This window comes from Anser brachyrhynchus (assembly GCF_964034855.1).
Source record: "Anser brachyrhynchus genome assembly, chromosome: 14".
In the NCBI taxonomy this organism is placed as follows: domain Eukaryota; kingdom Metazoa; phylum Chordata; class Aves; order Anseriformes; family Anatidae; genus Anser; species Anser brachyrhynchus.
Window position 1 is genome coordinate 8,957,540 of NC_137709.1, and position 25,882 is coordinate 8,983,421.

Sequence of the window (25,882 nt, forward strand, 5' to 3'; positions counted from 1 at the left end):
TCCCGATCGCGCGCCGCCCCCCGTTGCCCCGGCGACGCCGCCGCCCGCCCGCAGCGCGGGAACGCGGCTCCCATCCGGGCGGCCCCGCTTCCGGCGGGCTCCGCTTCCGCTTCCGGTGCGGCGGATCCCGGGCCGGCGCCGGTCCCGTTGCTAGGGTGAGGGCCCGCAGCGCGCTGCCGCGGGTGGGGGGGGGATAGGGGGGGCGGCGCCGCCATCGCGATCATCGCGATCGCCGCTATCGCGATCGCCGGGGCACCTGGGGAGCCGGGCCCGAGCCCGCCCGTTAGCGGCGGGGACCGGAGCGACCCGCGCCGGTCGCTGGGGGGCCGCGGGCGGGCGCTGCGGGGGGGGGGGGTGCTCGGCTGGGCCCCGCTGCCCGCGGGACGGGAGCGGCGGCCCGGGGCTGGCGGCGCCCTGAAGCCGGCCCTGCCCCGCCGGTCCCGCTCCTCCTGCAGCCGCCGCGCCGCCGTGCGGGTGCCGCGGTCCCCTCTGCGCAGTGAGGCGCTCCCCGCGGTTTTTTTTTTTTTTTTTTTTTTTTTTTATGTTCGTGTTCTGTGTTGCGTGGTGAAATAAGCAGGAGCTCAAAGGTGGGGATGTCTCCGCTCCGAATCTGCCAAGAAAACTGGTGTCACGAGGCGCTGTCACTACACCAACACAACGTTAATGCATCCTCGACCCGGTGCCCAGCCGGGCTGCAGGCTGTCTGTGGGCCGAGGGGCTTGGAGAGGCTCTGACAACGTCACACAACGGCAAAACCCGAGCAAATTTCACCTGAGGAAGTTTCAGTTTCCTGTCCTGTCCAGTCCTGATGGTAGAAACCTTGAAAATCCCTGCGACTCTCTCATTGCTCCTAATGTTATTTTCTTTATAACCCTTGATTCTGGGGTTCATAATCGGTCCCATCAGTGTTCTGGCATTGAATAACGGTGTTTCTGCGTGCTGTTTCTGATAGCACCCATCTTGACAGGACTGCAATTCCATGAGGACTGACAGCGGATCAAGTGGTCAGCCTCACGGGGTGAGCCGTTCAGTCTAGCACTGGACAGAGATTTAGGAAGTTTCCTCACAGTTCTTGCCCTGGGCATTTTCTTGCAGAATAAGTTTAGGTGTGTGGTGCAGATGAGAAAGCAGACAATAAACTCTTCTAAGGTTAGAAAACTTGGTCAGGTTTATGGACGGAGAGCTTATGCATCAACATTGCTTGCTGCTCTGCGGCCTTAACCTCAGTTGGCTCTCTTAGTGCTTCTAAGGCCCACTTTTCACAGAATAACTCTATTGCACTGGATAGTACTATCCCCTATTTTATTTGGGAATATTTGAAAAACATAGATTTTTTTATTGTCATGTGATATGAGTTTTCCTCTTCAATTTGTTTTCATGGATCTTAGAGGAGACAGCGAGGAGGTACAGCTTTCAGTGTCCTCAGCAAACAGGTCGTGTCTAGTCCTGTCTTATCTGCTGTAAGCTTGGTGCATATACCAAAGGATACAGTATAAATGGGAAGTATTTCGGCTGAGAGCAGGTAACTGCATGGAATATGATGTTTGAGGAGAAGAGGAGTCAGATTTTAAAGTTTGACATCTTTCAGAATTGCCAGACCTGTATTTCTTGAAGGTGGACAGCCTCCCTTTCTTTTTCATAGATCTGCTTTCTCTACTTTTCGGGCATCAATCTTTTAAGGACATTCTTGCTGTTACTGGTGCAGAGGCCTTCTGTGCATCTCCTGACAATCTGAAACAGCTTTCTAATACCTTTATATCTCCTTGATTCTGTTTCCAAACTTTAACAGAAAAAAAACATGTTCTCTCTTCCACCTAAAGCTAAAAATCTTGTTTCTCTGCTGTGTTTAATCTAGGACTAAACCGTTGAATATAATTAACATAAATGATTGTGTAAATTAAAGATAGTGTAATTATGGTTACTTTTCCAGCACTGCAATGAAAGTGCCGTTCTTACAGTGTAATTGCATTGTGTAGGTGTTGTATTTTGGCTTTGTTTTCAAACTCCTGCTTTGATATTGCTACAGTGAGACGTGACCTGGGGTGTGTATTACTGCAAGTATTGCACAGGTCTCAGTGAAAGAGAGCAGAGAAAGCCAATGCTTAAAATAAGCTGCTGGTTCAGACCTATTTTTATATATTTTAGGTCTTTCAGACTTGCTGTTTAGTAGCTACGTATGTAAAGTTATCCGTGACTGGTTTGATTGCATAATTATTGCAGAGGAAGTTTCTGAGATTTGAAATGACTTCTCGGATGCTGCAGTACTCTACTCGGGTGCCGGTTGTGCAGCGAACAAGCTGTACCTGCGCAGAACACGCAGCAAGCGAGCATATGCTGGATCAAACGGGGAATGTGACATTGCTAAGTACATTGAAGCAGAACTCGGAGCCCCGGTTTTAGGGATGTTCCTTCTGCCTTATTTTCAACATTTTATCAACATATTTGTTATCTGTGCACGCAAAACAGCTCTTTGGCGTACAGTATAATAAAAATGTAAAAATGCTTACACTGTATCGCTTGTCTTCTAAAAAAAAAAAAAAAACTCCTATTTGTTCCTTGCGTGATCATTGCATTTTCCTCCTCCAACAGATTTTTCAGGAGCTAATACTGAACATATGCTTCAAGGATGTCTCTCTCTCTTATAATAAAATGGGGCGGACAGGAGTATACGATAACCTCACTATCAGAAGAGGACACAGTGTTGGATCTGAAGCAATCTCTTAAAGGCCTTACTGGAGTGTTACCAGAGCGGCAAAAACTTCTTGGACTTAAAATGAAGGGTAACTATTCTTATCTATTGTTTGTTGTGGATGCACATGAGATGTTTAAGGAAGTACATCCTCTTAACTTATTCGGGATGTGTACACAAAAAGAGCATCTACCTCACAGATCTAGCTTTTGAAGGAGCACACACAATATCTAGTGATATACAAAATTTCAGTGTTTATTATTGATACATCTGTATGGTCATTTTTTAATGGCTGATGTGGAAGTGCAGCAAATGTACCTTAAAAGTTAAATGGCTGTTCGCCTGACAAGCAAGGTGTTTGTGTATGGAGGATGATGATGCAGCTTGGAGTATTCTGGTGTTTCATGGGTAGCTTGTTTCAATTAAGCGTGACGTGTATTGACAGTTTGCTAAAATCTTTCTACCCAATTTAGAAAAAAAATGAACTCTGTTTACATTATAGGGAAACCTGCAGATGATGATGTTAAGCTTGGAGCTCTCAAGTTGAAACCAAATACTAAAATCATGATGATGGGCACTCGTGAAGAGAGTCTGGTAAATAGTTTACTTATTAGCTTAAAAAAAAACAGGAAAAATGTTTGTGTCTCCTCATTGTGGTTTTAAATTTTGAATTTTCAAGTAATCATTGGAAAAATAGTACAATAGATTTCAGCTGTTTTTCTGCAGAATGCGGATAGCAGCATAGTCATGAAAAATCTGTATTGTTCCGGGCTTCAAGTACAATACTACTATGATATTCTCACTGAATTCTGAAATCTTTATCAGTATATTTTAGTCACTTTTCCACTAGTAAAATGAAATCATTCTGGTCTTTTTTTTTGTTTGCAACATGCAGTAACAGAATATTTGATATCGCTTGGTTTTACAGTGATCCTAGTTATCTGTTATTATTCCTCTAGGAAGATGTCCTTGGGCCACCTCCTGATAATGACGATGTTGTCAATGACTTTGATATCGAAGAGGAAGTTGTAGAAGTAGAAAACAGGTTAGGAGTTTCAGCTATTAAAAAACACTCCTGTTACCAAATGAACAGTATGCATATTAATTAACTGTAACTTTTTGCACTGTTATATTAGGGAAGAAAATCTACTAAAAATTTCTCGCAGAGTTAAAGAATACAAAGTGGAAATTCTGAATCCTCCCAGGGAAGGAAAAAAGCTGCTGGTGCTAGATGTTGATTATACGCTATTTGGTGAGATTTTATGCAACTTGTGGGTTTTAAGAGGGCTGTTCATTTGCCAGTTCACATTTCTTGATTTTTGCTTTACAAAGCCATTTCCGTAACTTTGGCTTGCGTTGTACCGTATAGCTTCAGCGTCATAACGTTTTGGGGGTCCTCTGCTCATATTGTAAAAAGAATCAGGCTTTGTAAATGTTGTATATTGTTGATTTTAGTGTAACAACTATTTACTTTCTCCAAGATGATGCAAGAATAGGTTATTTGGATAAAATTCTAAACTCTCTCTTGATCAGCTTGTATCTTGGATATCATGGTGCCAGGACAAGCTATTGTTGTAAAATAATTATCTCTTTCTGTACGTGATTGATTCCTTTTTTGGGGTGGGAGAATAGCTTCTAATTGTATTTCCGGATCATTATTAAACATGTACAAAACCATGTTTTACCTGAAAATTCTGTCCAACTAGTTTTCTTAGAAGCCATAATTTTCCTTCTGACTTCATTTTCTGGGATGTGGGTGTGTCATGGCAGTTTGACTATAATCACTAATAGTTTGCCTTTTTCCTTTCCTTACTTTTTTGTGAGTTTTGTTTATGATCCGAAATAAAAATTCAACCTATTATTCAACATTTTTATTTACACATCTCCTGCTAGCAGAATTTGACAGCAGTTTTCTAATTGGAACAGGCAATGTTTGCATATTTGAAAGACTTGATACATGTTCACAAGATTAACTGGACTGAGTTTGCAAGAATCTCTGTTCAGTATCTGGGCAGTTAGAAATTTGCTGAAGTGCATAGATGAACTATTTGTCCTGACTCCTCAAAGATATTCAGACCCTCAGCTGTCTTATATATTAAGTAAGCTCTCAAATACCTGTGAAGATCAACAAATAAATATCCCTTCTACTTTTCTCACCTTTAATGTGGAAATAGTAGTTTGCTGTGAATTCATTCATGATTTCAAAGCGCCCCAGGGCTTCCCTTGAGAAACGTTTCAGGTCGCTGGGTAGGTAGCAAAGTCATAATTAACATCCTAAATTGAATAATGAATTGCTTCTCTCTCATTCTTTTTAGACCACAGGTCATGTGCTGAAACTGGAGTAGAACTTATGAGGCCATACCTTCATGAATTCCTGACATCTGCATATGAGGATTATGATATTGTAATTTGGTGTAAGTTTTTAAAACCTAAGACTTCATCATAAATTGTCATTTAGAGCAGAAACTCCATATGGGAGGTTTTTATATTGCTTTTAATACAAATCAAGATCTAAAACAATACATGAATGTTCATCTGTAATATATTCACCGAGAATGTTCACACAGCTATTAGAGCTATTTTACAAAAACAGTAATTCTTAGGTGAAGAAAACCACCACATAGTGCTCTTGTGAATGGATCTAATCACGGTATAACGTTCAACATCACTTTACTGAACGTTACTTTATATAAGCAAACAAGTGCTTGAAATAACACAATTGTAAAATAGACATTCAAATGCTGCTTGGTAGCTATCTTTACAAATAACCTCAGCCCAGACAATAAGTAGTGAACTACCATAGCAATAGAAAACTGGCAATGAACCAACCTCTCGTGCACAGGGATGGTTGATCATTTGCTTTAGCACAGTTTCATTTCCTGTCTAACAGCTGGAGCCAATACAGGGTTTAAACCATATTCAAATTGTATTAAAATTTGATTTTCATAGTCTGAAAACATCATTTCCACATATTCTTAGATCAGTGGGTAGCGTTGACACTTTGTCCTTTCCATGCCTTATGCATTGTTATCATTACTTCCAGGAGAAAATCCTGTAAAGGCAACATAGTTCCTCAAACCAGAAGTAGCCCATTTCTATGGCCCTGCAGACTCTGTAGTTCAGGAAGAGCTGATCTAGAAAATGGTTTTAAACATAGGCAGTGCTTAATCTAATTTTCACTTGAAAAGTAAGTTTTTCCAAATAAAAATAATCTTTCGTAACCTGTCTTTAAGGCAGTGAACCCTAAAAACTGTAACAATGGTGGATCTTTCCAAAATGAAAGTTTGTATAAAAATTTGAGAAGTGAGCAGTTTGTCTTTTTTTAAAACCTGTCAACAATTTATTTTGATAAAGAATTTTGTTTTCTCCCTTTTTGTTTTTCAGCTGCTACTAACATGAAGTGGATTGAAGCTAAAATGAAAGTAAGTTGTTCTGAAAACGCGTAATTTGTTTCCAGTCTGGCTAGCAGTTCATATAGTTGGACTCGTGCTCTGCAGTGTAGAGAGATGTAGCAACTAGGAAGGTTGCATGAATCAAAATCTAAGTTTTCTAAACCGCTGTAGTCACTTTAAAATATCTTTGCCACAAAACTAGATTAAATCTAATTTTAGAATTCTACACAGACTATCAGAGCAGTAGGTACTAAATTTAGCAGAACTAAACACAAGTCAGTACTTGCCGACACTTAGATTAGTCTCACAGCCTTCACTGTTGCTTTCATCTTACTTCTAATTATAGAGTTCTAATCTTAAGTGTAAAACATTTTTTAAAGGAGTGGACAGATGGGGCATGCTGGAATATTTGTCTTGTACCTCTTGCAGCTGTGTGGCTTTGTTGCTTCCTCTGCCTTATTAAAACATCCGTAAAAGCTCTTCTTTTGGTACTGGTTTCTTCCGTACTTAAATTGGGCAACTAGCCAGATTTACACAGCTGACTTAGTTGTAAACATATTTACAGCCAGGCTTAGCTCAAAACCTAGTGAGCTTAATAAGATGTGCTGTATGGTTGGTTGGTGGGTTGTTTATAAATCAGAACTTTTTTCCTTTTGGGGGAAAACTGTTCCAAATTTAAGCTCATCTGCCCTCTTATTTTTTTTTTGTTTATAGACTTTTTTCAGGTTGTATCAGAGCAAAGAACATAAAATCTGCAGCAATTTTTTTAAACAAAAATCCTTCAGAACGATCTCAGAAATGAGAGCCTTTAATCAGAACAATGAAATGTAATTGCTCAAGTAAAATCAGTGTTGAAACTTGCAAACACTGTACTTCTGTGCAAGTATTCCATCTCTGTTTATGTTGTGTCTGAATTCTTTGCTTTATCTGGAACAATACTACAGCTACACTTTTGTAGTACAAAACTATGAGTTCAAGTTAGAATGGGTTTGTGACTCAGATATTGGAAGTGCTTGTGGTTGTTACCCATGTGGTTTATTTTCTCGCTATATCAAAACTGTTGTAGCAGACAGAGGTAAGTGCAAGCGTGATGAAATAAGCATACAAAGCTAATCATTAACCTTCTTTTGGCATTGCTTGACTCCCTAATGTGTGTGCAAGCATCACATCTTGCATGTAAGATTTACCATTTAAAGTAAAACCTTTGTTTTGCTGCAGAATCCTTTGTAGCACTGGGGTTCAATCTAGCAGAAAACCATTGTTCAAAACTGGGCTGTTAACCCTGCATCAGTCACCTTTCCACAATTCTGGGTCACCTTTCCAGCCCTTTCATGTGTTACTGATTGACAACCTTCCCATGCCTATTCCTAAGTCCTGATCAGTTGAGATTCCCAGTACTAGAATGACAACTGTTGCTTTTCCTTAAACTGATCACACCTCTGCAAGTTTCACTTTTTGTCTGGCAGCAACGATCCCAGCAATACTTGAAGTGTTTGTTTTAAACTACAAATCAGAAACAGCATTAAAAAGAAGGAAAATCAGATAACTAAGTTTAATTTCTTATTCTCCATCTATTTATGCCCAGAATTCAGACGGTCTAGAAACAGCTAGTTTTTTTTTCAGAATAACAGGACATTGACTCAGATACCTAGCACTTTTCATTTGAGATTCACTTTTTTGTATAAAAGCAAATCAGTTAAGTGTGGCTAGATGTTTGCAAGACAAATATTACAGTGGATATTTTACCCTTGTTTTGTAGCTTTGCATATAATTTTTGGTGCACGCAACAGCAATAAAGTCATCAATGTCTATGTCATGTAGCAGATGTCAGTAGATTTTACTATTACTTTTCAACTTTGGAAAGTATTGGAAATGGAAGTGATGCCCTCTTACCTAGTTAAAGTTTTAGATAAAATTAGATCATTTTTCCTTGAAGTCTTTATTTCAGGAGTGATCAAATCTTGAAAGTACAACTGAGAGATTTCTGACTAACACTGACTGTCTAGGACTCACATAGAGGAAAGGGTAACAATGAACTGCTGTTGTATGTTTCGTCTTTGATTGGCTGTGGTTGGTTGCAATTTACAGGAATAAACAAATAGCAGAACATACACAGCTGCTATTCTAGCTATAGATACTGAGTAAAGTTGAGGCATGTAGAATTTGTGAAAGATCATGCATGAAGGTAAAGCCAAAAGTTCTATTTTGCCTCTTCTGCATAGTTGCTTTAATCTTTACGCTGACATCAGATGCTGAATTTCTCACAGTAAACACTACAAAAATAAATTCCTATCAGCTTTTTTCCCCATGGTAGAATGGTGTACTTTTTTGATTCTCATCGAATAGGAAAAATAAAAACATACCCCTCTTTAATACATCGCTGCTCATCCTCATCAGTGTACCCTTCAACAATGTATTACAATCATGTTTTCAGTTGTACAGAACTAAAACTTATAATCTGAAATTTTAATAATTAATCTTTGTGATGCAGGAGCTTGGAGTGAGTACTAATGCAAACTACAAGATAACCTTCATGTTGGACAGTGCTGCCATGATAACAGTGCACACTCCTAGAAGAGGACTAATAGATGTAAGCACCATTTTTTTTCCCCTGATCTTTTTCTACCTTTAGCTGACATGTTACCATACCCCTTTGAAATATTTAATAACAAAGTTGTGTTTGAGTTTTCATGCAAGAAAACTGGAAGAATATCTGAAGCACAGATTTTCTGCTGAAATCCTCTATTAATTATTAGTGTTTTAAGTAGCTCATATGGATGGCACTGATTTCAAATCAAGTAATAAATAATTTATGAAAAAATTTAGTACGAAGGTTTTGTTTACCATTTTGCATCCCTTCCCACATTAAAGCCCAACTAACTACCTGATAATTTTTCAGTCCATTTGAGTTTGGACTTAAATTCGTATAGACTGGTATTTTCATCTCCTGCATGTGATCTGATTTACCTGAGGTAACCTTTTATGCATTATTCTTGCAGGTGAAGCCTCTTGGCGTTATCTGGGGAAAATTTTCAGAATATTACAGCAAAAAAAATACTATTATGTTTGATGATATTGGCCGAAACTTCCTAATGAATCCACAAAATGGACTCAAGGTAATTTTAACTGGAATTTTCATGTATTACTACTTATACTTCAAGTAGTACTTTCTCATATTTTTTGAGTTATCTTAAAGAAAGGCTATTCTTAACTAGCAAAGATGCATATTTTATTGTATTTTTTATTTAAATTGCCATTTGTCTGGACTAACATTTCCCCAACAGTAATTTTAAATAAGCTTTAATTCACTATTGAGTTTTTAAGAGACTACCAAAATCACTGAAATTATTTCTGCTTAAATTGTACCTGCAAACTATAACCATGCTGGGCATTGTTGACAGGCACCATTAAAACGTGATGTTCAATCTCAAGAGTGATTCTATTCAGGAAATATGGCAAATAACAAGCTGCCATACTTTGTGTTAGCATGCCAATGTAATAGCAAGCATTCTGTTCCTGGGTAATAATTAATACCTGGAGCCATTTTGACTGCAGAACAGCAAATATTTCATTTTATAAAATTGTTGACCAGTTCCTGTTCCAAAACTTCTAATCATCAGTGCTTGTTCTGAGTAAGAATGGAACTTAAATTTCTACAGTGCAACAGTATGGTACTAAAAGAACCCCCACAAATTTCTTTTAAAAAAATCAAATACAGAAATCCAAGATGTTTCTTGGAAAATATCCATGATTTGAAGATTGCAATTGATGAGATCTATCACGGTGACATTAATTGGAACGGTATAAATATATGAGAATCAGGAATATCAAAGATATTGCTGGGAGAGGATTAGCCAGAGAGCTCCCCCTAGCTTAGATTTCAAAGATGTTTGTCAAAATGTTATCAAGAGAACTGCAGACAAGAATGTTGAATCACTAAAACAAGGCACAGGTATGATGTATTCCAAGCTTAAAGCAGTTGTCAGATAAGCTTTCTTTCTGACATCTCTTGTCACAGAAACTATGATTGTAGTCAAATGCTTTTTGTTGGAAAAAAAGCATCTGGTTCCAGTGATGCCACACAACTCAAAGCAGAGCTGAAAACCCCTCATTTCTCCTGCAAAAATATCTACGAAATCGTTTTAGAAAATGTGACAGTCCATTGCAGATCAATCTGTTGTTGTCTGACTGGGAGGGAAAGGCCTGAAGAAGCACAAGACTGACAGAACAAATTGCTTCTGGGTGGGTGTGCCAGACAAAAACCTCGAAGTCCAGATTGCATCAATAAAAAGACAAATTGGAGGTGGCCACTAATGGAAAGTTTTTCTTCCTCTTACCTAAAAGAAGTCATAACGCGGCATAGTATTGAAAATGTGTTTTAATTAGGTGATAAGTGCTATAGAATTGGAAGCGTTTTTCTCACTTGGAGCAAATGGTTATACGCAATTTATTTATTTTGTATAGATAAGGCCTTTCATGAAAGCACACTTAAATCGGGATAAAGACAAGGAGCTTCTAAAGCTCACTCAATACCTCAAAGAAATAGCAAAATTAGATGACTTTTTGGAGCTGAATCACAAACATTGGGAAAGGTAAGAACAAAGTCAAAATTTACTTCTGTCTCTCACCCCACTGCATTTTGTTTAAGGTCAGCTGTACAAAGACCAGAAACGACTGAGCTGATGAACTTTGACATCACTTAAAATTATCATCTTCAGTGTGAGTGGGTTTTTAATAAGGCTGTAGTGTTTAAGCTGCCCCTCTAAGAACTTAGGATTTTGATAGATTGGACCTTCTTTCTTCTTCAGAGTTAAGGACGAGCAATTGTTTTCACTGAAGTAGTTATGCTTCCTAAAGGGAAAAGAATTTCTGAAGAAGCCTGCTCCCTGTAAATCTCTCTTTTTCCACTCCTACAAAGTTAGACTGTCAGTTCAGATCTCAGGTCCTTTGCAGCCAGGAAACTTTTCTATTGGTTACTTCTGAGGTTCGGGGTGTTACTTGGTGCTCAGACACTATCCAAGTTGTGTGGTATTACAGTATTCATCAGCACTGAAACATAAGTTTACTGTATTACTGAGTTCTCCAAATGCTTAATGCACCAGTTACTATCCTAATTCTTGCTGTAGAATGAGTAGTTGAATTGTTTGGGCAAAGTTCTTTTTGATTTTATGCATCAACCTGAAACTTCAATACATGTAAAAAAAGAAGCATGTGTAATATGTTATTGGAAAACACTCATACAGTGCTTGAAAGAACAGCCTTATGAACAATATAATTTCCTCTTTTGTTTCTGATTAAAAAAGAACGTCAATGCTAGATTTTAAAAGCACTGGAATTTATTGGATGTTTCATAGTTAGTGCCAGTTAAATTAATTGGATTTTTTTAGGGTGTTTGCAAAGTCTTCAATGTCAGCACATAGCCAGATTTTTCCAGCTGCGGCAGTAAGAGAACTATGAGATTAGACAACAAACATTTTTCGAGTAACATGGTTTCTCTGAAGAAGTTAGTGGAAGACTATTCTTTTCAGGTTTTACTGGATGACTATTCTTTAAAGTCTTAAATTTATTTGAAGGAGTCTCATATCTAACGTGCCTTTCTATCTTAAAGGTTATATAGCTACTTTTAACTGATATATTTTTAACCTCTTAGAATTAAACAATTTGAATCTTCTTTCCCCCTTTTGTTTAAAACCTTATACAGTTTAACTAAAAATGTTCTTTGAGTTACTGCAAGATAACCAATCATGGAATTGGGAGAAGGTAAAGTCTGATAACAAAATCATTATTTGATCTTTTTTTTTGTGATTAATAACCAGATTTTTAGTGAGATAAAGTAGACTCACAGTTTATGCTTATAAAAGGCAAGATAAATTTGTGCCTGCCTCTTTCTTTTTGTGAAACTATTTTTGTTTCTTTCAGGTATCTTTCAAAGAAGCAAGGACAATAACACTAACAAAATTGCATAGCACTGAATTGAAGGGAACTTAACTAAGATCATTGGACTTTTCCTTGCTTTTACGCTAGAGTATAATAGTGCTGGACACTGGATCCGATGCCAGAATGACTGCTATACTTGGTCTTCCAGTTGGTTGGTTATGGGGTTTTGGGTTTTTGTTTATTTTGTTTTGTTGTTGTCTTGTGTTTTGTTTGGTTTTTTTTTTGGCTCCCCCCCCAAAAAAAAAGATCACAGCAATAAGCTCAAGGTGGGAGAAAGATGTCGGTTACTTTTTCTTGCTTTCAGTTCTGGTGTTACTATTTAAAATATTTTCCTCTCCTTTTCTGCTGAAGTACAACCATAACCTTTAAAGACCAAAACCATTCTGAAACTAGAAAAAAATTTAGACCAAAAATGTTGAGTAAGGAGCCAACTTTGGCAGTGTATGAATTGTATAAGCCCTCTATTCCCTCTATCTTTAGAAACAGTCTCCCTCCCATTCCAGTATTTAAATCTATAAATTACAAGTTGTCTAAGTTTGGTATGTATTAGTATATCAGTGTTTCTCTGTGCAAGACATTAAGATGGGAAGGCACCACCTCTGTGGCCAATTTACCCCAATGTGTGAACTTGTACTATAAAGCAGTGTTTACTGGAAAACAGAAGACTGAAGTTTGAGGGAGAGAAACCCACTCTTTTTGGTAACTGAAGAGCAGTCTGCCTGAAAAATTCTCATGTCAGATAAAGGGTTTAAACCTCAGATGGGAAAGTCACATTCCTAACAAAGCATGAACAAAACCCTTGTTCTCTTCTAGCTAAATCTTGTCAAAGTGGAAACACTGTGTTTAAATACAATATTCAGCCATACTGTTCTTAAAATATCATTTACTTGCGCTGCTTATGCCTGCACTATAGAAGTGTGATGTGACTGCTATTTGGCATTACCAACACTTGTGCATTATGCAGTTCATGTATTTGAAAGAAGACTGACCCTTTCAAATAAAAATGGTATATATTGTTCTTAAGGAACTATAGCAGTTGTGTAAATAATAAATACCTTTTTTTCATAACTTGTGTCCTGTGCTGTTTTAAATATTTGGTTTGCATAATAGAGAATCCATTGATAATCTTCATCTTGGGTGTTGGGTTTCTCTTTTTGGAGGGGTTCTTCAGACTCCAGAGACACTGATTTTACATTAGTTGGTAAGAGAGCAGTATATGCCACAGCAGATTAGAGCAGTGGTATTTAATAGTGAAGCATGTAGCTGCACGAGTATTGGAACCTTGACAGCAAATGTCAGAATGTCAGGACAGCAGACACAAATGAGCTGTTAAGATGAGCATGTTAGGCTCCAGCTCAGTGACCTGTCAGAAAATATACAGTTTCTTATCTGCTGCTCTTTGTGGTTTAGTGCCAACTCAAGCTGTGTTTTAAACTAGTAAACCCGAACTCTGATGCATAAAAACCTTTGTTTTAGGTAAGTACAGAGGATGCATTTGAAGTTTTGTCTCCTAGAGACAATTTCTGAACTAGAAGGCTGACTCACCCACGTACTTCCAGTGTAGATACACTCCCTGGAGTTTGAACAGGGAACTTTTACATGGAAAGGCAGCAGTAGCATTGATTTTGAGACATAGGATTTATAATACATAGTACTAGAATATCTTTCTATTTAAAGAATGTCAAGGCATTGTGCCTGATTTACCTCTAGAACACGCTGAGCCAGCCAGATGGAGAAAACAGAACTAAGGGAATGTATTTAAACATGTACCCATATCTTTTTGCTCAAAGGTGGTCTACAAACAGAAGTTTTATAGTGAATAAGTTGCGCTCCTTTCTTTTGCTTTATACAAGGAACTTTAAAAAAGAATCTCAGTTTTTGATTTCAGTAACACCAGGATTTCATCCCAGAATTTCAAAGTACTTGCTAATCTGAAACAGATGTGCACTCCCCTTTCAAATATCTTATAAACTGAACTGGAATATATGAGAATGGTCTGGATGTAGTGGTAACTCATAACTGTTGCTGACAAGTCATTTTGTCTTTTATGCCTGATATTGTTTTCCTTATCATATTTTATGTTTGAAAACTGGTCTTGCAATTTGAATAGTTTTGCAAAAGAAGCCTGTGGATTTCGCTGGCTCTCTTTGGAAAATGCTGCAGCAATTTACTTGGCTTGATTGATGTATATAAAACTACAAAGCTGTAAATAAGGAGAGCACAAAACTAACATTCACCAAATTTCACAGTACTAGAGCAAGGGCTTACTCAAATGAACAGGAGAGTGGCTTAAAACCATTAAAAGTGGCAGGTAATGATCTGGAATTTGTTGCCAGTGTTCCCAGTTGAGGCAGGTGGTATCAGCAGGTTCAGAAAGGAATTGGACAACTTCATGAACAAGAAGTCCATAGTCAAGTGCTAAAGGATATAGGCTAGGAAGCTGTAATATGCCTTAACACGAATTACAGGTGCCTAGGAAATTGGGTAGCACAAATGCAGTGGCCAGGTCTATACAACTCCTTTAGCTGCCACTGGGGACTGGGTGGGACTTTGGCCAAAGCAGCACAGCTCTTGTGTTTGTACTACGGGACTTTTCTAGGTTGTGCCTACATTATAAAGCATCATCTGTGGTGCCAAACAACCAAAATTTAAGATAACTGTTAAAATACTTTTCTGATTAACAACAAAAATGTGTTTAATGCTCATAGGTTCAGAGGAAAACACCTCTGCTGATATTCTGTTTCTCCATTTTAATAGGGGATATTTCCAAAGCCTTGGCAATAACCATCAACACCAAAGTTTAAAGCCCTGTTCTCCCTTAATTTTAGTTTCCATTTAGACTATATTAAGGTCCCTGAGACGTATTTGATCAATGTTTTTCACAATCTGTTAAACAAAAGAGCATTAAAATGATCAAAGAGAAGAAGAGTATGGCTTAATTACAGAGCTCTTTTTACTGTTCTGTGAAACTCTGTAGAAGCAATAAATGGGCTAGTCTGAGGTATTCCAAATATTTTCATGTGTCAGCCTGTACTGGACTCCCAGTACATGTCAAGTATTTTGTATGGTGTTCTGTTTGATTATTCATACCAAAAGAGACAGTCCATTTAAAAATGAAGTTATTTCTGTAAGCTCTGGATATCTGACAACTCTCATATCTCACTGTGGCATGAATGCTCATCACTGGAGGTACACAGTGACAGCTGAAGCCAAGAACTGAACTGCAAAATCTACTCCACAAATCCTGCTGCATGACTGTGAAATTTACAGCTAGTTGCCAATTTTTATTCCTGACTTGACATGCAACTGACAGCAAGTGGATGCCAAAGGGTTTAAGACAATTTTCCACTCTGTCTCTTCAGGATGTATTTAAAACTGATGTGAGAAGTGCTGAATATTTCCTTTCTTCCAATAAAATGAAGCCTAGGTAAAAACTGTTTCAGAGAGCAGAAAGTGCACAGTTCCCGGATTCATTAAGGCCGTTTAAAAACAGAAGTGCTGGATGAAGAGGTGTCAGAGGGCAGAAACCTTTGACATTCCTCTATTGTCACTGCAGCAGTCATTATAGATGGTACCCAAAATCAGTGGGCCACCACTGCACCCAGTTTTAGGTGGCTGAGGGACTGATGGAGAAAGATTGGAGTGAAAAAGGTGATGTTGAGAAAAAGCGTGGGACTAGAAGAGAAAAATACTGATCTCTCCAGGAGAAGACAACAAGTTTCTTGTATAGGTAATATTAGTGACATCTTGTGACAGACACAAGTAGCCAAAGTACTGACATTCACACTCTGAAAGGGCTATTTACTACTCAGGACATGCTTTAGGTATAAGCTACTTAAAGGTCTGAAAGAACTGCTTCATAGCTAGAAATGAGTAATTTCAGTTTGGTTAGGTTTTTGTAGAGAAGGGTGAAAAGTGACTGTCATGGCTTACAGCACTGTTTGAGTCCCAGACCACACTGCCTACCTCAGACCTTTATTTCCCAGCCCAGACGCATTATCCACTCAAGATCTCCTCTACTACAATCCCAAATTATCTTTTGGATCCCCGATAAACACAAGAGGCTTCAACCTCACCACTCCGACATCAGTCCTTCCCTGATGGTGTTGTATAACAGGACTTCAAAATGAACTATTTATATACTGACGAGCTTTCTCGAACATCCCCAAACTTCTTTATTTATACATATTTATGAAATGCACACAGATCAGGAGATTCTTTGATACTGCGAGCACTCGGATGCTCATTTTGTTCTCAGGAGTCTGTGCAGAGCTTGGCACTTTTCCTTGCCACACACAGACACATACAATGCCATGCCATTAATTTCCATGTCTCTCCTAGCAAACAGTTTTCCCACCAATTCATCTTCTGTTCAGAAATAATGGGTACAAGTCAAAGGGAGCTTGTTTTCAAATTGCATAATGCTTTTAGCACTATGGGTGGGGTGGTGGGCACAGCAAAGGAAAGTGCATCATTAACGCTTGATTTAAAGTTTTTTTTTCCCTTTCAACTGCCTAATTGGAATTGCACATCCATTCTGCTCACACAACACTTTTTTTCAAGGTGTTATTATTAAAAAAAAAGAGCAGCTCTTTCGTTTTTAGGGCCCAGTGTCAGCTGTGGCTGCTGCATGCAAGGGAGCTGGGTGACCTGGAGCACAGCCTGCCCCAGTCACCACAGCTGGGTTGACATCTCCCCTCCATTTCAGCTTTGCTGGAAGATTTTGGCTTCTGTGTTATGAAACACCAAGGTTACTACATCAGATTTTAGTGACTAAATATCTTCACCTGTGGTGCATTTAACATTTAACAGTGACAACTTTGTTCTCCACTACTGTCCTCTCAAAAAGGAGATAAGTCAAACCCTGGATCAAACCCTGCATCAGAGCACCAGGGAAGTCATGGTTCAATATAAATGCTTGAGCCAAACACCTCAACCTTCAGATTTAACTGGGATTTTCATGTCTGAGCTAGAACTTTGTTCTATTCACTGGAAAAAGAATCCCTGGATTTTGAGTTGAATCCACCATGCTTCCTCTAAACAGAGACCAAAGTCTGACAGTTTGGCAGGAGTGACTGATATGCAGGCAAGGGGCTGTTCTGAAAAGCTGTCTGGTATTGGGGGGAAATGTCCACAGATGAGTAAAAAAAAAGAAACTCAAACAAGCCCAGTTTTGACTGACACCCAGAGTTATGTTTCTGAACATGTTCTCAGTAACACTTACAAAACCTCCAACCTTTTTTTTTGTGCTCTAGGATTTCTCCCTCATTTCTTAAAAGCTTATGGATGTCTTAATCTGTGTATTATTGACATGGTGGACTCTAAGTGCTCCACAGGAGGCAGTGTGTTGTGGTATTGTCATGACAGAGTGCATTGATTTTCTTTGTACATTATTCATGGTACAAGCTAGTAGCTCCTTTGGGTAAACACCAGACCATTCCTCAGGTGTTTTCCTCAGGTCTGGGACATGTTGGAAGAACAAGCAGTGGCACAGAAAGAATAAATTTAACAAGTTTTAACAAAATCATAAGATAAGATGCTTCCTAGGGAAAACTGAGAGGGCTCTAGAATTTTATTTTTTTTTTTTTTTAAGGTTTACCAGTTCTTTACCCTCCTTTCTATATTCAGTCTACATTTGTGAGTAGTGAAAACTGCAAGCACCAGTTTAGTAGGTGAGCACAAGAAGAATTTCAAGCACTTGCCAAAAGCACAGCTGATGCCAGTGTGACTTTTGGGTCTCTCTGCTGTCCTAATGATGGATATTGCTTGAAGCAGGACCAAACTGAACACATTTTTTGAAAGTGTATTAAATTGCCTTGGAGATGAAAATGATAAAGCAATAGCTGTTTTAAAATCTGGTTAGTCCCTTGCAGATGTGTCTAGACATAACAGCTGTGTAGTAAAGCCTTTTTCTATATCAAAGAGCAACATATTAAGAAACAAAGGATTTGTGTCTAGCACTTGAAAAGAAAAATTCTGAGCTTCAGATAAAGGTGGGTTTATAACTAGATCTGAGCAGTACACCCACTCCCTAGTGAACAATAAATGAGTTGGGACAAACATTTAGAAGCTACTACACTACTTCATTTTGAATTGAAGCTGGAAGAAAACAGGCAAGTAATTGAAAAATACTGCCTTTTACAAAATAAAGTATCTTGATTTTATGTGAAGGTGCATTTCTGCTTTAAAGTAGTCCTAAAATTTAAGAAGTTAAAGTCAGCTCAAGTGTTTTTTCCCCTTAACCTGATACAATTGGTTTGGTTGGTTCACTAAAAAGTATCAAACACCTCCCTGAAAAAAATATTTGCTTTAGCTATATGATATGTAGATATATGAAAACTGAGCAAGTTCAGGTACATTCTGCCACCAGTAAACTATATAGTGCATGGCTTTATGGAACTGAATTTATGCAGCATCTACATGGTACTGTTGCAGCTGATAAGACTGAACTCATGGTTTATTACTCACACAACAGCAATCCCAGACAACATCAACACATTTGTCTGTTTTAAACCTTTGATATGCTCTAAAATACCCGCCCAGTTAAACTTACTTTGCTAATGCAGAACCACTCGTTACTCTCAGAGGTGCAGGAAGCGGAGCCGAAGTGCCAATGCTGAGTGCCCCGGGGCTCGGTGCCGATCTGGAAGCATCTCCCCGGTGCCAGGAACCGCTCTGGGGTCAGAGAAGAGCGGAGGCAGTGAGTCAGGGGCAGTGCCCGTCCTCACCTCTGCCTGCCCTGCAGCTAGCCCAGCGCACCGCTGGCAGAGCTCGCAGGCACACGGTGAGATGAAAGCACCAAAGTGAGCAGTACATCTTGTGAGATTAACATATAAAATCCCTTAATGGATATGTAGGCAACACAGATAATTATAAATCCACAGAGCATGACTCAGTCAAGCAGAGGGCACGCTTCCAGAAACTATGGAAGGAGAAGTCACGGTGTTACCTTCAAAGAAACCTGAATCAAGCCAAAAACCAGCAACAGCACCATTATCAGACCATTTAGGCAGCAAGCAGGGCAAATGGAGACTTAAGGGCAGAGCTTCCAGTGCTAGCTGATCTTTCACAAGAATCACTTGAGCTTTACAGCTCAAGCCTTGCTGTTGCAGAGGGTTGAGCAGCGGCCTTGGGCCAGGCACAGGACAAACACTGAAGTAAAGCAGGTCTGTGAAGGAAAACACACAGGAGCTTTTGAGCTAAAGCTCCTGCCAGAGCCAATTAGCATGCAGAGGCAGGATCACACCAGCTTTGCAGGGGTGGAAGGCAGCACAGTGACCTTACCTTCCCTTGCAGCGACAACACCAGGCAGGCTGGTCATGCAGCCGGTGTCACAGCCTTCCACACCCTACAGCAAGGGCCTTGCAGCAGCAGGTGTAGTTACCCAAACTGTCCCTTCACCCATGGATCGGTGCTGTTTTCCCTGCTCCCAAGTAGAAATGAAATATATATGCACAACAGGACTTTCTCAAGACAGCACTGAAGGGCCCTGAAAGCAACAGGGCAAGGCTGGAAGTGTATCCACAGGCCCACACTGTCATGAGTCTGCTTCTCTGCCCTAGACACCCTCCCCATTGACCCCATACACATCTTAAACCCCACAGTCCCCCTTTTTGAGCAGGAAGACCCCGCTGTGCTTTCCAGTTCTCATATTTCCACCACCTTTCCAGCAGCAACACAGCAGTGACAGGGCAATGGCAAGGCAGGGAAGCTGAGGTGCTTTTCACTTCATTTTCATTAACACAGTACCATCACCAAGGACTATCCATTTGCTAAGAGCTGAGGGTTTAAGGTTCATCTCTACTTACACCTTGGCATGCCTTGTGTCCCAACAGCATCGATCTGCTTTCAAGCAGAGGCAAGGTTTGGCTGGGCAAAGCTGAATGAACTGCCTACAAGCACACAGGTTGGCTCAGCTAACCTTCACTGCCCCACAGGAGACAGCTTCCTGAATTTAACTTTATGCAAGAAGAATCAAGGTTCCCCTATGTGGTAGACAGAAATATTTTTCTGCAGCATAAAGGTATGTGCAGCTGTGCCAGTGCTTTCTCCCACCAGGTTTAGCCGATTTACAGCTTTTCCACCCCAAGGGAGGTCTGTGCACCCACATCAGTAGGTCTCCCACCACAGGGTGTCTTTATCAGCTCCTTGCATTCTCCTTTACTCCTGCCCTATGCTGACCTCCACTTTCCAGAAAGGAAATTCATTACCTTTTCCTCCGTAATATGTTTTCCCACTAAATCACTTAAAGATCAAACTCCAAAGCAGAACACGGGCTGCATGTTGCAGGACACTTACCGCTACTCTTTGCTGCAGAGGGTCCCTGCTACTTGCTCAGGGGTGCCTGTGGGGAAACAAGCACGTGCACCTGCTAAAGCCCCTGTTTTTGTTTGTATTCCACCCCCCACCCCAAAGAAAAAAAAAAAAGGGCCCTAGGAGGGGGGTGCCGCACTCCTTATGCCCAAGACACCTAAGCCCCTCGCCAGGCAATGCCAGCAGGAGGGCAGAAAGCAGAGCCTGGGTTTAAGTCCATTGCAAAACAACGCTGTGAACTCTCACAAGACTTTATTCTACCTCTGAGTTTTCTCAGCCCTTCAGTCTCAACTGCCCGCTGGCCCTTCCCAAGCCCGCAGCAGCAGCCCGGTGCCGCAGTCTGCGGCAGCACCCGGTGCCCGCCGCCGGTACTGCAGCCTCCCATTCCACCTAGAGCTCTGCTGACACAAGGAGCAGCAGCAGCATCTCACCAGGCCTCGGAGAGATGCCACCAAGCCCTGGGTGATGCTACAGGGCTGGCAGGACCCTGTAGCACCAGCAAAGAGCATGGCACCATCAGCAGCAGGGTGCTGGGATCCTGCCGGTGCAGAGCACACTAGCACCGCCCGATGCCAGGGCTGCTCTCATACAAAGGTATGAAGCGGTGGTCTCATTTGTCACAGAGAGGAAGGGCTTCAGAGCCCAAGCCTCAGGTGAATTTAGTGAAAAGTGGAGCAAGTGTCACACCTGGCATCCCACTGCTGATGGCAAGTCTCATCACCTGCATCCAGCAACAGCAGAACTGAAATACACTCCCCACATCAAAGCTTCAAAGTCCTGCTAATTTCAGCTGCATCTCTGACTTTTTTTTTTCCTCTAATGTCTGCAGTAGAGGTGAGCAATGCCCTGGGGGAGCAGGATGAAGACAGCAGGCTGAGCCATGTCAGGCCAAGCAAGTCATTGATTATAGCCATCTTATTATTTTAACATCAAGGGGACCTGCTGAGACCACATTCTGTCCCTGAGCTCTTCGACGAGAGGCAACACATGCTGCAGGAGCCCAGGAAACCCATTCAGAGCACCCTGTCCCAACAGCAGCCTCCAGAGAGGGGCCCAAGGGCTGCCAGGTGAGCAGCAGTCTGCCACGACAGCTCAGTGCCATGCCTCCCTGCCCCAAGCTGCGTAATTCACTGCAAGAGCAACTGTTGGGCTCAGCAAAATAGGAACCCGTCCTGAAAAGAGCAGCTGCCTCGTGCAGTAAAACAAACTTCTGAATCTCTGCGGCTGAATAATTTTGCTGCAGTTTTTGCACAGCTCGGCTCTCCCGATTTAAGCAAACTCCGACCTGGGGTCCGGCCATCCCTCTGCCCCCCATGAGGGCCCCAGGAGGGTGCAGGGGGGACACAGGTACTCCCAGCAGCCACGAGAGGGAGCCCGGCAGCCGGGAACGAGCCGGGCTCCGTCGGCTGCAGCCTCCCGGCAGGGATGCCCTGGGCAGAGCAGTCCCCGCATGGGGCTGGGAAGAGGCTCCGGAGGCCTTTTGAAGTCCCTTCCAGCTCCTTCTTAACAGGACAGCATCATTTCCAGCGCCTGCTTGCTGGTTGCAGCTGTGGATAAGTATTCGGGTACGGCTAGAGAAGGAAGATGACAGAAAGCCCCGTGTTTGCAGGGCAGGGCCTGGGCAGCAGAGCAGCTGATGCTTCTATCACATGTGACTCCACAGAAGCCACCCTCCCAGAGAAAGGCACAAAGGGATTTTTTTTTTTTTTTTGTGAAGAAAGCCAGAACTGCTACAGCCAGCCCTTTCCACAATACCAGCATCTCTATTCACTCCCAATTAATTGAGCAATTTCAGCTTGGAAGGGGAAGCACCCCATGACACAGCACCACCACGTTTCTCACCTCCGTGGGAAAGCCTCGCTGCCTGAGCTGGGAACAAGGCCCTGCCGCAGGCACTAACGCTGTTCCTTGGCTCGGCTCTGGCCTCACGTCGGTCAGGGCAACACCCCAGGCCCAGCAGAAGCTTGGCTTTGAGCTTATCTTTCAGATCTGGGATGAGGCTCTGTCAGAGCCCTGCCCCATCCAGAACCCCCCAGAGCTGATCCTATTGAAGCTTTGCCCCCTCACTGCCCCACAGGTACTGAGAAACTCAAAGCTAAAGAGCTGCCTCTAAGCATCTTATCACTGGAGCTTTAAAGCAAGCAACTATTTGTGTGACACCTGCCTTTCCCTAGGAATGTATCTTATGCATCCCCCCAGTCTCCCTTTATGTATTGTGGTAATCCACATGCATCATTAGGAGACTTCTCCAGCACTTTTGGAGCAAATTTATAAGACACCAACACCAGCCACCATCACCACAGCTACTCCTATGAGAAGCTCCTAAACCACACAATTTATTTCGGGGAAGGGGGAAAACACCAACACCCTTGCCTATCCCTATCCCTATCCCTCTCACCACCCTCCCCCTCCGCCTCCTCCCCCCAAAGCAAGACACTCACCTTCTCCTTGCTCTGGAATCAGCAAAAAGGCCCACCTGCTTCCCCTGGGCCCCTATTTAACTCCCTCAGTGGTGGTGGGGTGGAGGGAACTGATGGCTGATCCACAGCACCTGGGGGCCATGTCACCCTGAAGCAGGCTCTGCTGTGCTCTGATCCTCAAAGGACCCAACACACGCTGACCCCTTCATGCTGCTCCTTGCAGCTGTCACCACCTACATGTTTCTAGCCCCCTGCAATACAGTTCTTCCCCCTATCTCCTGAGCAATCATTTCCCCTGGCCCCACAGCTCAGCCTTCCCACCAGTTTTGGCCCCAACCCAACACAAGAAAGATGATGAAAAATGGGAATAAGCTCAGTGGAGAGCCACAAAAGCCACTAGGGGCTGGAGCCCCTGTGAGAAGAGGCTGAGGGAGGTGGACTGGGTGGTGAGAAGAACATTTTGGGGTGTGATGGCCCATGCCCATCCCTGCGAGGGGCTTACTGAGCACACAGAGCCAGGCTCCTCAGCAGCGCGTGGCTGGGAGACAAGAGGCAGTTGAAAGGAAAGAGGCTCAGAATGGAGACATGACAAAGAAAAATTTCCTCACCGTGATGACAACCAAACCCTGGGACCAAGCCCAGGGAGATCTTGTGTTCTCCACCCTTGGAGGGTTTCAGGGTTAGAAAGGATAAAGCCCTGAACAACCTGCTCTAACCTCAGAACTGACCCTGCCATAACAGGAGGCTGGATTAGAGACTTCCCAAAGTCCCTTCCGACCTATCTTGATCCAGACTGCCTTCTCACAGGGAGAAGAGGGTGAACTGGAAGGACGACCGAGTCCAGAGCTCCCTCCCCAGCCCAGCTGTGGGAACCCTGCAGCCAGCACCGCCACCCTCAAATTGACCGTGGCAGCTCAAAAAGCCTCATCAAACACTGTGAATGTCAAAGAAAGAAGTAGGACAAAGGATTCGACTGAGTTGTGACAGGTCCACGTGCCCGTGCCGGGGAGGAGGAGGGAGCGGTGGAGCACACCAGTTAAATGGGCCAACAGCCCTGGCACACCAAATATCAGCCGCACCACTAGCAGAGCGGAGCTGTGAGATGGAAATGCATCCTTCCCCTCTGTCGGGGGCAGCCCGCTCACAGCAGGGTGCTCAGCTGCAAGCAGCATCTCTCGTTCAGCTAGAGCAACCATGCAAGGATGTAATTCTTCCTTATTTTAACTGCAGAGGGTGCTGGGTCAGGCGCAGGGAGCACGGGGCTCCCCTGTGAGCAGCAGGGCTTGGCAGCCACAGAGGTGCTGGGGCAGCTCCCACCCCAGCCTTGTCCCCGTGCCTGAGGACCTCCCTCCCCGGGGAGAGGAAAAGCTGCAGAGATGCAGAGATGCTCGTGTTATCAAATAGAGGAGAGATCTCAAGTGTTTCATGACTCACTCATCTTTCAAAGCTGTCAAATAAAACCAAGAAGAAAAAAAGCACAAAACAAACAAAAAATAATAATCTCACAACTTAAAATGTGGAGGAAGGAAATCAAAGGAAAAATACTGGCTGAACTTTTGGTTTCTGGTTGGGTACGTGTCTGGGACCGAGGCCGGACACAGCAGCGAGCTCTGCCCGAACAGCGGCGGCCACAGCTGCAGCCCTGCTCTGTCCCCAGCATCCATCGTCCTGCAGAGAAAGCAAGTGCCATGCTCCAAAATGGAGAGCAAACAGGGCAGGGACCCTTCACTTGATGCAGCACTGCCTCTTCTGGCCTCTCGCTGGGGAGGATGCCTCCGCCAGCCTGGCGTGGAGGCCGAGGCTGTGCCCCCATGGGGCCCGTGGCACCTGCCTGCCCACCCCCCTGCTGCCGGCTCCCTCTGCTCCCACTGGCAGCTGCTGAACCCATCATGACCTGAGCAGCATGGCATTTTCCTGCAGACACAGGAGCACAGCGCCTGCTCATCGCGCTGTCCTGAAAGGGACGGGCCTTGGGAAAGACCTAGAGCCAGGACAAGCACCGGGGGGATATTTAAAGACCTCCGGGATGGAGGGTTCAGTGCAACTCCCAGGAAATCTCCTCTAGCCAGGTCGGTGGGGTGTCTCACGGCCCCTCTCTTGAGCAGATTACAGCCAAACAACCTTTGTCACCCCGAGACTGAGGGCTGGGAACAGCTGTCGGAGCTCTCACGTCACGCACCCCTTGACAAAGGCACGCATGCTGCGAGCGCCCTCCCCTCCCTTGGCAAGTCGCTCCAAAACTGCACGGCCGGGGCCGTCAGGAAGAACTTCCCGGTATCGTTTTGCCTTTATACTTCCAGGTGCAATTGCATTCTGTGATTACAGTTATGAGTAGCTGGGTGATTACTGAGATCTGCTCTGTACAGACGTAATGTCACCTCTGTTTGCACAACACCGTGGATCCCCATGAACCGAGTCCTCACCCCTGAGATTGTCCTCTGCAGCTGGCAGGTGCCTTTGTGACGGACCAAAGGACAGTGAGTTGTGCCTGCTCCTGCTGCAGGCACTTGTAGGTCCATACCAGCATGGGGAAATAGTTTCACAATGTCTTGGACCCCTTTTCCACTCTGCCAGTAGAGGTGGTGCGGATGGTGCTTGGGTCTGTAGAGGTGCAGAGGTGTTTCTATGCAATATTTACACTGTCAGAGCAAAATACACGATGATTATCGAATAGGGAAGTCTCACAGCTTCTGTCCTCTTGTGATCTGTCCTTGTTACTCCAGCCTGCAGATTAAAAAGGATTAGGTACAGGGAGATGCTGTGAAGATTTTGGAGTCACTGAGGGCCACTTCAGGCATAGAGACGTCCCATATCCTCTCTCTCATTAAAACATCATTTCCCATCTTAAAAACAGTATTTTTGTTCCTGTGATCTGACTATGGTGCTGCTCCAGAGCCACAGTACAGATCACAGGACAGCTCAGGCAGGATAGGACATGGTCATCCTGCTCCAGGTAGGAGGAAGGATGAGGAAGGTCCTTCCACTCCCCCAGCAGTGTCCTTGGTGACCACCCATCCTTGTGCAGGAGGTGCTTCTCACTCCCCTCGGCCCTACCCATGCTCTGGATATCTTGCTGTTGAGTTTCTAAAGCAACAATTTGGAGCCAAACAAGGGCTCTCTCCCCGGCTATA

The 25,882-nt window shown here is 42.8% G+C and overlaps 2 protein-coding genes across 10 annotated transcripts; one reads left to right on the top strand and one right to left on the bottom strand.

The window, feature by feature from the left end:
- UBLCP1 (ubiquitin like domain containing CTD phosphatase 1) lies at nt 1-13,086 on the top strand. 2 transcript variants are annotated; one of them, XM_080555806.1, is made up of 11 exons: nt 1-155; nt 2,590-2,780; nt 3,192-3,283; nt 3,649-3,734; nt 3,826-3,941; nt 5,005-5,103; nt 6,074-6,111; nt 8,573-8,671; nt 9,081-9,197; nt 10,546-10,673; nt 12,001-13,086. In XM_080555806.1, the coding sequence occupies exons 2-11, from the start codon at nt 2,627-2,629 to the stop codon at nt 12,026-12,028; spliced, it is 957 nt and encodes a 318-aa protein (XP_080411932.1). In that variant the 5' UTR covers nt 1-155; nt 2,590-2,626; the 3' UTR covers nt 12,029-13,086. The 2 variants fall into 2 exon arrangements, with proteins under 2 accessions (XP_080411932.1, XP_080411933.1); XM_080555807.1 differs by lacking the exon at nt 1-155 and adding an exon at nt 520-811.
- Nucleotides 5,110-25,585, bottom strand: LOC308177915 (uncharacterized protein). 8 transcript variants are annotated; one of them, XR_013939486.1, is made up of 6 exons: nt 22,773-25,580; nt 20,317-20,362; nt 19,827-19,910; nt 19,303-19,441; nt 18,572-19,186; nt 5,110-5,823 (listed from the first exon to the last, which is right to left on the bottom strand). XR_013939486.1 is itself a non-coding variant. In XM_080555815.1 (6 exons), exons 3-6 carry the CDS (start codon nt 19,337-19,339, stop codon nt 5,670-5,672), a joined length of 450 nt encoding a protein of 149 aa, XP_080411941.1. In that variant the 5' UTR covers nt 19,340-19,441; nt 20,317-20,362; nt 22,773-25,576; the 3' UTR covers nt 5,110-5,669. The 8 variants fall into 8 exon arrangements, 4 of the variants coding, with proteins under 4 accessions (XP_080411941.1, XP_080411943.1, XP_080411944.1 ...); XM_080555815.1 differs by lacking the exon at nt 19,827-19,910 and having other exon boundaries at nt 5,110-5,741; nt 18,572-18,693; nt 18,968-19,186; nt 22,773-25,576; XM_080555817.1 differs by lacking the exon at nt 19,827-19,910 and having other exon boundaries at nt 18,572-18,693; nt 18,968-19,186; nt 22,773-25,573.
- Nucleotides 25,586-25,882: the final 297 nt, after the last annotated feature.

Excerpts from the sequence above, each read along its gene's own strand:
- UBLCP1 (XM_080555806.1), top strand. The coding sequence starts at position 2,627 with ATGTCTCTCTCTCTTATAATAAAATGGGGCGGACAGGAGTATACGATA. Across the intron at positions 3,284-3,648 it reads GCACTCGTGAAGAGAGTCTG|GAAGATGTCCTTGGGCCACC; the intron begins GTAAATAGTTTA and ends TTATTCCTCTAG. Across the intron at positions 9,198-10,545 it reads ATCCACAAAATGGACTCAAG|ATAAGGCCTTTCATGAAAGC; the intron begins GTAATTTTAACT and ends TATTTTGTATAG.
- LOC308177915 (XM_080555815.1), bottom strand. The coding sequence starts at position 19,339 with ATGACCAGCCTGCCTGGTGTTGTCGCTGCAAGGGAAG. Across the intron at positions 18,694-18,967 it reads TGATTCAGGTTTCTTTGAAG|AGCGGTTCCTGGCACCGGGG; the intron begins GTAACACCGTGA and ends CTCTGACCCCAG. Across the intron at positions 5,742-18,571 it reads AGTGGTTCTGCATTAGCAAA|GATTTTCTCCTGGAAGTAAT; the intron begins GTAAGTTTAACT and ends TTGCCTTTACAG.